The sequence below is a fragment of the Callorhinchus milii genome, unplaced genomic scaffold (genome assembly GCF_018977255.1).
Source record: "Callorhinchus milii isolate IMCB2004 unplaced genomic scaffold, IMCB_Cmil_1.0 Scaffold29, whole genome shotgun sequence".
Lineage (NCBI taxonomy): Eukaryota > Metazoa > Chordata > Chondrichthyes > Chimaeriformes > Callorhinchidae > Callorhinchus > Callorhinchus milii.
The window spans coordinates 1382159-1397015 of NW_024704770.1; the positions used below are offsets into that span (position 1 = coordinate 1382159).

General features: G+C 47.7%; 1 protein-coding gene across 1 annotated transcript in view; it reads right to left on the reverse strand.

Moving 5' to 3' along the window:
- Positions 1-14857, reverse strand: part of atp13a1 (ATPase 13A1) — a 41596-nt gene that overhangs the window by 25423 nt on the left and 1316 nt on the right. The window contains exons 2-7 of the mRNA XM_042344618.1: positions 13478-13567; positions 12396-12586; positions 11500-11572; positions 6119-6274; positions 5207-5276; positions 1328-1434 (exon numbers count right to left, since the gene is read on the reverse strand). Of these exons, the coding sequence (XP_042200552.1) occupies positions 1328-1434; positions 5207-5276; positions 6119-6274; positions 11500-11572; positions 12396-12586; positions 13478-13567 (687 nt within the window). The remainder of the gene's footprint in view (positions 1-1327; positions 1435-5206; positions 5277-6118; positions 6275-11499; positions 11573-12395; positions 12587-13477; positions 13568-14857) is intronic.

Below are 14857 nucleotides of genomic sequence, written 5' to 3' on the forward strand. Positions count from 1 at the left end.
GCATTTGATATAGCGCCTTGTCACGTCGTTGAGAAGTCTCAAAGCGCTTCGCAGTCAATTGCCCACAGAAGTGTCCCACAAACAGTCGCGGAGCAGGTGACCAAATCATTTTTTTTTTGAGGGATTATTATCCACGGAAAGAGATTCGCCAATCAACTAACAACCGGGTCCTGCTTACTGCTAGGTAAACAGAGGTGTGGAATAAGGAAACTTGCCAAAGGTTTCATCCTGACCGGGAATCAAACCCGCATTAAGTGCTCTAACCACTAAGCTATAGAACTCTGTAGTTCTGCTCGCACACTCCCAAATCTCCATATCATTCACTCTGGTTGCAACATTTGGCATTAGTTTGATGAGCTCCAGTGAAACCAATCATCTTAAGGTAGTGCACAAGTGGACTTCCATGTCTTCCCCTGTCACTAAGGGTTTTAATAATAACTGTAATCCTTGCATTTGACACAGCGCCTTATCACATCGTTGAGACGTCTCAAAGAGCTTCACAGAATATACTGTAAAGTGCAGTGACTGTGTATTTTGTGGACAAAATGCGGCTAGCAGACAATAACAAACAATAATAATCCTTGCATTTGATGTAACTCTTTTCACGTCTTCTCGACGTCTCAAAGCGCTTCACAGAATAGACTGTAAAGTGAATTGACCATATGTTTGTGGGCGAAAAGCGGCAGCCAATTGAGCACAGCAGCGTCCCACAAACAGCCGAGGATTGAGTGACCAATTATTATTGTTTTGTTTTGGAGGATTATTAGGCGTGTGGAATAAAGAAACTTGCCCAAGGTTTCGTCCTGCCTGGAATTGAACCCAGGTGTCCCGCACTTAAAGCAAATCCACCATACACAATTACGCACAGCAGTGTGTCACAGTTGATCACAGTATGGGTATGGAGAGAAAACTAAGAGATCAAAATCGCCTTGAGTGCCTCCCTGGAGAGGCAGATAGTGAAGAGCAACAGAGGAGAAGCAAATGAAAACTCTCTCAAACCCTCTCCAAAAAAGACAGAAGCTTGAGATTTAATCACAAGGAGCTTCCAAATGCTGCAGCCTCAAATGACCTTGTTCATAGCTACCTGCTATTACTGGCGTTATTTGGTCACCGCGACATATGACTTAGTGACTGATACCCCACGTGAAAGATAAAACCTTTTGGTTAAAAATAAACCCTCGGAAAATCTGTCTGACCCAAAGCATTTGACAGGTAGTGAGAGAGAATCTCTCACCAACTTTTATTCTTTTTTTCCTTCTCTCCCGGATAATGTGACAAAACACTGAGGACAGTTGACCTCTCTAGCATCACACACTTCACACTGTACCTTCATCTGAGGGACAGACTCCCCCGTTAACATGGCTTCATCTACTATGCATCGCCCTCGAAGCAGCAAAACATCACAGGGTACGAGGTTCTCGTGAGGAGAGCGACCTGACCAAAAATAGGTTAGATGTAGGAGGGAGAGGATATTTGGACAGGCGCGCGCACACACACATAACACAGACACATAACTATCACAACAACAATAATCTTTGCATTTAACATAGTGCCTTGAGATATCCTAAAGCGCTTCTCAGAATGTATTATAAAGTGTAGTGACTGTGTATTTGTGGGCGCAACACTGCAACCGATTGAGCACAGCGGTGTTCCACAAACAGTCGTGGATTAAGTGACTGGATTATTTTTTAAATTTGGGAGGGATTATTATCCCCAAAAAGCGATCCACCAATCGACTAACATAAGGGTTCCTAATTACTGTTAGGTAAACAGAGGCGTGTGTGTGGAGTAAGGAAAATTGCTCAAGGTTTTGCCCTGCCCGGGAATTGAACTATATAATAACTTATTATTATTATTATTATATATAACTTGCAGCTCCCCAGTAATAAAACCAGGCGTCACTGGACATCGCACAAATGATAACAAGGAGCCCCGTCGCCTGATTCAATTCCAACTCTAAAATCAATAAGGCTTGACAGACTGACCTGTGATGGAAAAACAAACTACCCACAGACTCTGCATGGCTAGATTTCAGTGGTACACAAGTGTTCAGGAACTAACACATTGAAGGGTTGAGATAAGGCTGATCAAAACAACTCCAGTTTTGTTCTCATGGCTAAAACTCTCCTGTGTTCTTTTCTTTGTGACGCACTCCAACCGAGGTGGATTGTTCCCGTCAAGAGATTTATGGCCCATAACTTGCCGAGACTTGCTGTTCCCTTACACCACTTGTTGAAGTGCGTCCGTTACATCTTTGCAAATGTTACTCCCCTGTACAAAAAGGGGCAGAAGGAACCCGGGAACTACAAGCCAGACAACCTAATGTCAGTATTGGGGAAACACCTAGAGACTATAATCCGGGACAAAATAAATTTTCACTTAGAAAATATGGCTTAATAAAGGATATCCAACGTGGATTTGTTGTATCGGAGTATCGGAGAGGGTGGATGAAGGTAGTGCAGTTGATGTAGTTTCTATGGATTTTCAAAAGGTGTTTGACAAAGTGCCACATAAGAAACGTATAAGCAAAATAGAAGCTCACGGTATTAAAGGGACAGTGGCAGCGGATACAGAACTAACTGGGAGACAGGAAGAGGAGAGTGGTGGTGAACGGTTGTTTTTCTGACTGGAGGGAAGTGTACAGTAGTGTCCCCCAGAGGTCAGTATTGGACCCACTGCTGTTTTTGATCTTTATAAATGACCTGGACTTGGGTATAGGGAGTACAATTTCCAAGTTTGCAGATGATACTAAGCTGGAATAGCAGTAAACAGTGAGGAGGACAGTATCAGAACTGCAAGGGGACATAGACAGACTGGTAACATGGGCCGACAAGTGGCAGATGAAGTTTAATGTGGAGAAATGTGAAGTGATGTATTTTGAGAGGAAGAATGAGGAGAGGCGATATAAGCTGATGGTACAATCTTAAAGGGGGTGAAGGAACAGAGAGACCTGGGGGTTCATATAAGTAAATCCTTGAAGGTGGCCGAACAGGGAGATAAAGCTGTTAAAATAACATATGGGATACTGGGCTTTATAAATAGGGGCAGAGAATACACTGGTTGGGGCTCAGCTCGAGACTGTGTTCAGTTCTGGGCCCCACACTTTAGGAAGGATGTCAAGGCATTGGAGAGGATACAAAGGAGATTGACCAGAATTGTACCAGGAATGAGGGACTTGAGTTATCAGGAGAGGCGAGAGAAGCCGGGATTATTCTCCTTGGAGAAGGTTAACAACAACAACTTAGATTTATATAGCGCCCTCCACGCTGGACGGTGTCTCAGAGCGCTTTACAATAACAGATCTCGGGGCCGAGCCCGGGGGGAGGGGGAGGAAGGTGACCAAAGGCGCGGTCGAAAAGAAAGGGCTTCAGCCGAGACCTGAAAATAGGAAGAGAGGGCCGAGGTGAATGGAGCGAGGAAGGGAGTCCCAGAGTCTTGGGGCACAGTGGCTGAAGGCACGGCCACCGAGGGTGGAGCGGAGGACTCTGGGGCCAAGGAGCAGGCCAGACCCAGAGGACCCGGGCACTGTTGTGAGGAGAGAGGAGGGCAGAGAGGTCGGGGGGTGCAGAGGAATGGAGGGATTTGAAGACAAGAGTGAGGATCTTGAAGTCGATCTTTTCTAGGACAGGTAGCCGGTGCAGTCTGGCGAGGACTGGGGGTAATCGGGGAGCGGAGTTTGGTACGGGAGAGAATGCACCAGAGTTTTGTATTACCTGAATTTTAGTGGAGGGGAGACCAGCGAGGAGGGCGTTAGAATAGTCCAGTCGAGAGGTGACAAAGGCATGGACCAGGGTTTCAGTGGCTTTTGGAGTGAGGTATTGGCGGAGACGGGCGATGCGTCGGAGGTGGAAGAAAGCGGTGCTGGTGAGGGACCGGATGTGGGGGAGGAAGGATAATTGGGGGTCGAACCTGACGCCTAGTTTGTGTACGGGTTCGGAGAGTTTTAGGGAGAGATCGGGCAGGTGGAGGAGCTGAGAACCGTGAGATTTTAGACATTGACGAGAGCCAAAGAGTATGGCTTCCGTCTTGTCAACATTTAGCTGAAAGAAATTTGCGCTCATCCAGCCCCTGAGGTCTGACTGGCAGAACATCAGGGGCCTGGGGGTCGCAAAGTGAGGCGGGAAAATAGAGTTGGGTGTCGTCCGCGTACATGTGGAAGTGTACCCCATGTCTGCGGATGTAGATCAGAAAGAGGAGGGGGCCAAGGATGGATGGATGGATCCTTAAGAGGAGACTTAATAGAAGTTTCCAAAATTATGAGGGGATTCGACAGGGTGGAAAAGGAGAAACTATTTCCACTGGCGGTTGGGTCGGTAACCCGAGGAAACCGACTTAAAATAGCTGTCAACAAAGGCCTCCTTCTGTACTGTATAATTCTATGATTGAAGTTCAGGTTTTTCAATAGCACACGGGAGCCGACCAAGGAATTGATCACACAGTGACCTGGACATGTAGTCGTTATTAACTCTATGTGTCCTGCTATCGTTTCTCGGTACACTGCAGCCGGATAACCATAATTAATAATGATAATGATCCTTGCATTTGATAAAGCGCCTCATCACGTCGTTGAGACGTCTCAAAAGCGCTTCACAGAATACACCTTAAAGTAAATGTTTTTTTTGGGGGGAAATGTGGCCAATTGCGCATAGCGTTTTCGAGAAAGTCTCCACAACTATTATTGATAATAATAATAACCCTTTCATTTGATGTCGTTGAACGGTCTCAAAGCGCTTCACAAACAGTCGTAGATTGAGTGACCCCATTTCTTATTTTTTAGAGGGATTATTACCCCCAGAAAGTGATCCACCAATCCTAACAACCGGGTTCCTACTTATTGCTGGGTAAACAGTGTGTGTGGAGTAAGGAAACTTACCCAAGGTTTTGCCCTGACCCGCCTGGGAATCGAACCCGGGTCCTCTCGCTTGCGCACTAACCACTATGCTACACGACTCCACCAATTAACACCAGATCCCATTAGAGGTACCGCTAACCCTAAGACAAAATGATTCATCTGCACCAGGCTACAAAGGAATAAAAATGGAATACTTAGACCCAGGTAGACTAGATACCATACCGCGAGATTGCCTGACGCATAGGGAAGATACTTCACGTAGAAAACACTCCATGGATTGGACGTCTTCAACAAATAAGAGATTATTACCAGAAGTCAAAATACTGCAGATGTTGGAATAAAAGAGAGTATTACCTATTGACACAACGTCGCCTGGAATAAGATCATCACTGAAAATTTGCCTCCACTTCCTATTCCTGTAGACCTAGAACCAAAATAATAATAAAAATCGTTGCATTTGATATAGAGCCTTATCGCGTCTTCGAGACAAAACTACTGTATAGTGACACACATTACAGCATAGGCCGTGCACACATACGCATATCAGCAACACACATTGCTTACAAAATACACAGTCAATTCACTTTACAGTATATTCTGCGAAGCGCTTTGAGGCATCTCGAAAACCTAATAAGGCACAATATCCCATGCAAGGATTATTATTGTTACCATCCCACTAACACTGCACCCCACTCCACCACCATTAGTAATAATAATAATCCTTGCATTTGACTCAGGGCCTTATCATGTCGTTGAGAGGTCTCAAAGTGCTTCACAGGATATATTGTAAAATGGAGTGACTGTGTATTTTGTGCGGGAAACACAGCAACCAATTGCACATAAACCATTGGTTGGTTGGTTGGTTGGTTGGTGGTGGCGGGGCGGGGCGGGTGGAAGGGAGGGATTATTACCCTGGGAAAAAAAATTATTCGCTCTTTGCTACTTTCTGCGCACGGGATTCAAACAATTACAATGTCGGTACTGGCACTGTGATTACATTTAGCCATAAGTTCCAGTGTACCAGATCTCCTCCCCAATAGTGCGGCTGGCCAGACTTCTATTGCACTAGGAAGTTTCATTCACGTATTGAAAATCTAAGCGAAATGTTCCCCCCCCCCCAACCCTTGTTTCCTTCTGGCATTTTCGATCCCAAACTGAAATCCCCCAAAACAGCAGAATATGGGATAAAAGTCCGGGTCCCAGACACGCGACTCAAGGAACCGAACCAACGTTGAAAAAAACAAACACCACCCCAGGAATTCTTACCTGGATCATATAGGGTTTGGTCCCCATTTTGCGAATCTCGGACATGTTTCTCATTTGCTGCTGCACCAGCGAGGCCTCAAAAGCCACCAGCATGAAGAGGGTGAAGACACTGTAATACCAGTACTCGTCCAGACACCAGAGACCCACACAAAATACCTGCGGAAGCAAACAACAACATCACCACCAAATATGGGGAGGACGTCCCAAGCCGATGGGCGGACAGTCAGGGATTTGGACCCGAGCTGGGGATTGGGATCAGGAGGGGGTGGAGGGCAGGGTGGGAGGGTGGCCGAAGGCGAGGTCGAAGTGGTGGTTCTTGAGCGGTGAGGGAGGGGCAAGGCAAAGGGACTGTGGGATGGAGTTCCAAAGCATTCAGCACAGAGGCTGAAGGCCCGACCGCTGACGGTGGGGCGGGCTGGGCAGGGGGCGTGGCGCTGGCAAAGAGAACATAGGATCATATAAGAATGGCTAGAAAAAAGAAGACTAAGGTCCATCTAGTTCACCTTCCACCATCCTTGGTAGTCACACGACACGTCATGTCCCAAACTATACACTGTATCCCAAGATGGTATTTCCTAAAATAAATCTATCGAATTTGCTTTTGAAAGAATCAACACTTTTTGCTTCCACCCCCCGTCTCCCCAGGCAGCCTGTTCCGTACATTTACTACCACCCTAATGGCAAACACAAGTATGAGGGAACTGGCATCACAAACTGGATGTGGATGGCAAAATGGGGCTGAAATTGTTCCAATGTGTGGAAAGTACCACTAACTAGTTTACGCTCAAAGAGTGGGAATAGTATCTAGGAATTGGAATAATAATAATAACCCTTGCGTTTGATATAGCTCCTTATCATGTCATTGGGACGTCTCAAAGTGCTTCACAGAATATAGTAAAGTGTAGTGACTGTGTATTTTGTGAGCAGTCGTGGTTTCAGTGACCAAATTATTATACATTTTTTGGAAGGATTATTACCCCCGGAAAGCGAGCCAACAATCAACTAATGAGCGGGTTCCTACTTACTGCTTTGTAAACAGAGGCGTGTGTGTGGGGTAAGGAAACTTGCCTTAGGTTACTCCCTGCCCGGGAATCAAAAGCAGGTCCTCGCACTTGCGAGGCGAGTGCTCTCTAACCACTACACTACGGGATTCCACAGGCAAAACTTTAACAAAATACTCTTCACAAAACTCTGCTGGTTACTGCAAACTGGTGCCAGCGCTGGGGAGGGAGGGAAGGAGGGAAGGAGGGAGGGACACTGGATTCCTCCCAGAAGGTTCACACAACCTTTTTTTTCTCCTCCCTTTTTAAACGTTTCATTGAACACAACAACAAACTGCGGTTCTCTGCGCATTGGCAGATGCTGTCAGGACAGTTATCAAACGCGAACATTAAAGGTTAGTTTGGAGGGGGAGAGGGGAGGAGATGAGAACCTCATGACACAAAGTCCTTTTAACTGTTTCCAGCTTTCATTCAAAGCAGGGAATATTTCTTCTCTGTAGAATCTCTTGACCAGGGCATTTCTCTTTCAAACACACACACCCCCGGACAGAGCTGTCAGTGCTATCTGCGCACTTCAAATGCCAAGTCTCTTCCACACCCCCAGCCCAACTACCATAAATATAGTGACAACAGATCGGCTTTCACCCTGCGCTGCGTAAACAAAGGATGACTGATTTACACTCAGCATGTTTAATAACGAGAACCGTGGGTTCCTCTTTTCAGCCGGGTACACAGATTAAGATTTATACAGGGTTTAAAGTAGCTACAGCACTGACAAGAGCATTTAACAACGTCAACTTGCATTTATATAGAGCCCCTCACATAGGGTAGCATCCCGGAGTGCTTGACAACGGTAGAGCACGACGCTGAGCCGGTGTGTGTGGGGGGGGGGGGGTGTGGGGAGGAGGTGACCGTAGGCACAGTCGAAGAGATCCGAAGATAGAGAAGGAAGGAGCAAGATGGAGGGATTGAGGGAGAGAGTTTCGGGGTGTAGCGACTGAAAGAGCGGCCACCAATGGTGGAACGGAGGGCACGAGGGACAAAGCAGGAGGCCGGAGCCAGTGGAGCGGAGGCAGTTGGTAGCGGGTTGGGGAGGTAGGGAGGTGCCAGGGCGTGACGGGATTTGCAGACTGTACCACGACCGATGGGAAGCACAGAGGAGTGAACAAGAACGTTTGTCCTCACGTCTCTCTCCCACTCTTCCCAAGCGGTGCTGCCAATGCCGAACACTAGCTGGCGATCAACCACGTCAACTGAGCAACTCAAGTGTTCTAGACCAGGCTCGATGTTAATGCGCTCAAGCTGTGCATTTTGTGGGCAAAACACGGCAGCCAATTGCCCACAACGGTGTCCCACAAACAGTTCGTGAATTGCGTGACCAAATTATTATGCCCGGCAAGTGATCTGCCAATCGACCTGGTTCCATTCTACGAGATCACGGCTGATCTGTACCTAACCTCCCTTTACCCGCCTTTGCCCCACATCCCTTGACACCCTGACTCTTGCAAAAATCTACCCTCCTCGGTCTTGAAAATTTCAATGAATTCAGCATCCACAGCCCTTTTGGGGCAGAGTTCCGGATTATTGCAGAGTTCCCTGAAATTAACTGGATTTAATTAAGCAACAAATTTGAAACCGAAAGTGAAGCTCTCTGCCGGGGAGAACTCGCCATTTGGAGTTTCCTTAGAATCGATAAGCACCTTTCCATAGCCGTAATAATATTCCTTGCATTTGATATAATGTCTAATCACGTCGTTGAGAAGTCTCAAAGCGCTTCACAGAATATACTGCAGAGTGCAGTGACTGTATATTTTGTGGGTGAAACAAAATCGAGAGGTTCCCGTAGGGTAAAGCCTCAAATCATTTTACAAAGACCGATTGGAAACCCAAACACATTGGGAGACAGGGATATGTTGTGCACCCCTGTAGCAGAATAGTTAGACCACTCGCTTTGATTCACAGCCAGAGCAAAACGTTGGGAAATGTCCTTACTCCACACTCCTCTGTTTACATAACAGTAAGTAGAAACCCGGTTGTTAAGTCGACTGGCGATCACTTTCTGGGGGTAATAATCCCTTCCAAAATAAATAAATAATTTGGTTACTCGATCCATGAGACGCTGCTGTGCGCGATTGCCTGCTGCATTTTGCCCACAGAATACACAGTCAATTCACTTTACAGTGAGGAGCTTTGAGACGTCTCGAAGACATGATAAGGCGCTGTAGCAAATGCCAGGATTATTATTATTGTTATAGGAGGGAGGTGACTGAAGACATGGTTGAAGTTCTGAAAGCCAACAGGAAGGGTGCAAGACAAATGGAACTGGGGAGAGGGTTCCACAGAACAGGAACTTGGGGGAAAAAAAGGGAATAATAAATTGAAATCAACTTGCTGCTAAAATCATGGGTCACCAGGACTGGACCTCGGTGCTGAACAGGTATTGGGGTCTGACCCAGGTATTGGGGTCTGACCCAGGTGTAAACGTACTATTTCAACAACAACAACAGTGCCCCTCATGCAGGGTAGCGTCCCAGAGAGTTCGACAGTGGTGGAGTACAACGGCGAGCCAGGAGGAGGTGACCGAAGGCAACGATCGAAGAGGAAGGTCTTCAGGCGCGACCGGAAGACGGGGAAGGAGGGGTCAAGGCGGAGGGATAGAGGAAGAGAGTTTCGGGGCGTAGTCAAAGGTGACTGGCAAATTCCATTTTCCAGACACCAGCGCCTTGGGAAGTTCTTTCGATGTGAAAGGCGCTACCACCCTGCCCGCTCCCTCCGCCTCGCCAGCCCCACCATTGGCACACAGGCCTTCTGTCATTCTGCCCCTTCCCTCTGGAATTCCAACCTGCAGTCCCTCCGTCTCGCCCCTTCTCTTGCCTTCTTCAAGACCCATCTCAAGACCCTCCTCTTCAACCCTGCTTTCGATCACCCCGCTTCCCCCCCACTGCCCTCCACCCTCCCCAATCCCGACCCCCAGCTCGGGTCCAAAACACTGACTGTCCAGCGCCTTGAGACGTCCACCCAACATGAAAGGCGCTTTGCATATGTCATTTTGTTGTTATTGTTGTTATAAATGCAATTTTTGTGGTTGTAGTATTATTGGTGTCGACGGTAAAACAAAGCCAAAATACATGTACCCTAACAGGAGTCACCTTCACACAGGAAACACTGTACAACAGCACCATTATCTGAGAGAACTGCGACTCCCCAAGTTCCTGAAATTCCACATCGTGCAAAGCCGTCCAAAACTCTACCGTTGGAAACAATTCCCAGCATGAGGGCAGGAAAATACCTCGTCTGGAAACGTAGCTGAACAACAAGCCAGGGTATTAACAGTAATGTTAAAATGTCAGTGACCTCCATTTCTCACTACTCTTCCCAATACGTTTTCGATTCTGGACTAACCCATGATCATAATAATAATCCTTGCATTTGATATAGTGCGGGCCTTATAACGTCGTCGAGACGTCTCAAAGCACTTCACAGGATATATTGTAAAGTGAGTTGACTGCATGTTTTGTGGGCGAAATACGACAGCCAATTGCGCACAGCAGTGTCCCACAACCAGTTGTGGATTGAGTGATCCAATTTTTTTTCTTTTCGGCAGGATTATTTATTCTTTGCCAATTGACTAACAACTGGGTTTCCTACTTACTTCTAGGTAAACAGAGACATGTGGTGTAAGGAAACTTGCCTGAGATTTTGTCCCGCTTACGGAGTTGAACCCAGGTCCTCTCGCTTGCGAGACGAATGTGCTAACCACTACGCTACAGGTTACGCTACAGGACTCCACCACCCACTTACCCACCTTTACCCATTGGGCAGTGAGCTTAGTGTCACGCATTTCTTTCCCTCTTCCTTGAGGCTGCCCTCAAACCGCTACTGCCAAACAGGCAGCTCTAATCCTTACCTTTGATCCTTACAATCGCTCAAATGGGATAAACTGTAAAGTCTAGCGACTGTGTATTTTGTCGGCAAACGCAGCAGCCAATTTGGGCACATCAATGTCGCCACAAACAGTCACGAAGAGATGGTACAATATAAACTCTACAACACAATATAAATTCAAAAGCAAATTAGATCAATTTCTTTTTGAAAATAATATCTGGGAAGACAGTAAATAGTTCGGGACACGACTTGTCCTGCGACTGGCAGGATGCTGGAAGGTGAATTCGATGGAACTTGGGTCTTCTTTCATCCTGCAATTGTTATGTTCTTATGTTCAATGCAATATATGTCGGATGTGACGAGGTCAGTGCTTTTCAATCCAATTACTTGGCCCGAGACTGAATGCTTCAGTTGGACTATTCTCAAGTGCTCTGGGACGCTACCCTGCGTGAGGGTCACTATCTAAATGCGAGTTGCTGTTGTTCATACACTTACCTGAAAGACAAAGAAAGGGGCAGTAGCTCTCTCTTTGAAGAGTTGCATGAATTCGGGAACCACCATTTCAGCCCTGAGAAACCAACAAAAGCACCAGTCAGTGATTTATCACTGATACAATCTCACCTCCTTCCCCTCCCGCTCAGCTTGCTCACAGCATGCACAGGCCGTGGGGCTGGAATGGTTCAGTCAATGCCTCAGACTATTTCCCAAAAGCAATCAAGCAAACACTACAATATTCCTTCACCCACACGTACTTTTCAATCCCATCCCACCACAGACTATTTGTTCGGCTCAGTCTGTACATATCCTAATTCCACAATGACAAAGCTTGATGCTCTGTGTCCGTCAATGCTAGATAATAATAATCACCCTTGCAGAAAAGAGATACAGACAGATGTTGGGCCTGAACCCCTGTCCATTCCCTAGTACTGGCGCTCTCTGTTTAGCTAGCAGTAACTAGGAAACCACTTGTTAGTTGATTGACAGATCGCTTTCCGGGGGTAATGATTCATCATAAAACAAAATTGTCGCTCAATCCACACGAGACACTGCCATATACCATTGACTGCCACATTTCTCCCACAAAATATACAATCAATTCAGTATACTCTGTGAGGTGCTTTCAGATATCTCAACGATGTGATAAGGCGCTTTATGAAATGCAACGATTATTATTAAATATTATTAATATCCTTGATGTAGCGTCTTATCACATCTTCCGAGACGTCTCAAAGCGCTTCACAGACTATACCTTGAAGTGAATTGACTTGTTTATTTTGTGGGCGAAACATGGCAGCCAATTGTCCACAGCAGTAGATGCCTAAACCTGGGTGTAAGGATTATTAGGTGTACAAAGCCCTGCCTCACACGCCTGCCCAGGCGCCTGTACATACTTGTTTGTACCGTATTTCTTTTCTGTGGCTTTTAACTCGGTCTCGTCCTGGAAGCCCTTTGCGTTCTGGTAATAGTGAAGTGCCCGCTCTACTGGGAAAGCCACGGGCACAAACTCTCGCCTCTCCTTGACGTCACGCCAGTACTTAATCTTCTGAAACTCAAAGTAGATGATCTCGTTGCCGTCCTCGCCCTGCACAGCGACAGAAAGAGAAAGTGGCTTTACAACCTGCACTTATACAGCGCTCTCCGCGCAGGGCAGCGTCTCAGAGCGATTAACAGTGGCGGAGCCTGACTCCGAGCCGGGCGGAGGTGGCCGTAAGTACGGTCAAAGAGGAAGGTCTTCAGGCAGGATTCGAAGATGGGGAGAGAGGGGGGAGACGGAGGGATTGAGGGAGAGTGTTTCAGAGTTTCGGACAACAAACAACAGCTTGGATTTACATTGCGCCCTTCATGTCTGATGCTCCGTTCAGTTTGCCTTCCACCATCCTGGCAGTCGCTTGACACGTCGTGTCGCAAACTATATATTGTATCCTGAGATAGAGAGGACGCTGCTTCGCTCACAAAACACAGGCAATCCACTTTACTGTATGTCCTGTGAAGCGCTTTGAGACGTGTCGAACACGTATCATGTATCAAGGATTATTATTATTATTGTTGTTATATTACTGTCTAACAGAAATCTATCTCATTTGTTCTTGAAACAAATTGCTGCTAGGTAAACAACAACTTGCATTTACACAGTGCCCTTCGCACGGGGTAGCGTCCCGGAGCACTTGACAGTGGCGGAGTCTGTCCCCGAGCCGGGGTGAGGGAGGGAGGATATGATTTTAACCACGATCAAAAAGGAAGGTCTTTAGACGGGATTTGAAAGGAGGGAGGGTGCGAGGCGGGGGGGAATGAGGCAGACAGTTCCAGAGTTTCAGGGCGTGGTGGCTGAAGCCACGGGCTCCGATGGTGGAACGGAGGGCACGAGGGACAAACAGAGAGGTGTGGAGTAAGGAAATGTGCCTAAGGCTTCGTCCTGGGTCCTCTTGCTTATGAGGGGAGTGCTCTAACCACTAAGCTACGGGACCCCAATTACCTTGTCATGGTGGAGCTGCACAAGCTCGGCAGATCCGTTGTTGGGTGTGGGAACCACTTTGGCCCAGGTGGCTTTGCTGGGGTTGGGTTCCTGCGGCGGATAGAAACAGAAGTGATTATAAGGTTCTCCCCCACAGCTTCGGCCTGGGCACGAGTGAGCACGCGTTGTAATCAATCCAGTTTAAAAGGAAACTCAAAAGAGATTTACATTTTTTTTACACTCCGAATGCCTGGCAAGGTCCCGCCCCCACCTACACGACCTTCGTGGGCAACTAAAGCTCAAACACAACATCTCTTGGTTTCCAACAGCAACAACTTGCATTCACATAGCGCCCCTCACACAGGATAGCGTCCCAGAGCACTTGACAGTGGCGTAGGCTGAACCCACTTCGACTTCGCTTTCAGTCATCTTCCACACCCACCCCCCCCCCCTCCTTGCCCTCCACCTTCTTGATTCCAACCCCGAGCTCGGGCGCAAACCCTTGACTGTTCAGGTCAGGACAAGAAAGGCGCTGTATACGTGCAATTCGTTGTTGTTGTTAACAGTATTGTGTGCGACACCCGTGGTCTGAATTAGGGGCGTCACCTGGTGTGTGTAGTACAAGACTCCCGACAGTGAAGCATCTGAGCACTCGTCAGATGTCAAATGAGCAACCGGTGGGAGGGAAGGTGATATAGGAGGGAGGTGAGCAAAGCCTCCTTGGGGCTGAGACGGCTTCAAGGTGATGCGTTTAGCTGCGATGTTGAAATCAAGTCAACCCGCGGTGACGTTCTCTCGCCCGGGTTCCTGAGCCAGCGGGGTCCGCAGTACTCCAAGGCACGGCAGTGCTCCGAGCGACATGCTACGTGACTTTAACTAACCGAGCTCCGGGCATAGATAGCCCCAACGCACGCACTCCGCAGTCCCCAAACCTTGGTTCTTGCCAAATCCGTGCCTAATTCGTCCCGAATCAGGTAACAGAGGGGATAACCCTTCGTGGAGAAAGTGCATGGCGTTCGGGACGTCCTCCTGACGTGAAAGTCGCTATAAAAATATCATTTGTTGTTGTTCTTATAGCTTAGCCATTAGCATAGCTTATTCCGGACACTGACTGGGAAACGTCCATGTGCGGGTGGCATTCCAACAGGACCGCCGGAGTCTAACTTGGAACGTGGTGATGGGTTTCCTCTTGTGCCGGACGCCCGGGTGACCAAGCAAAATGGCTGCAAGGGGTGCCTCCTAAGATGCCGGCCGGAGTGGGCGAGCGGGGCGGGGAACGCACAGTCACATTGGCTGCCATTCCACACTCGTCTGCTCCACATCCCCCGCCCCAACCGCCCGACCATCGGTGGCCTTCAGCCTCTCAGCCCCGAGGTCCTGGGACTCCATCCCCAGTGCCTT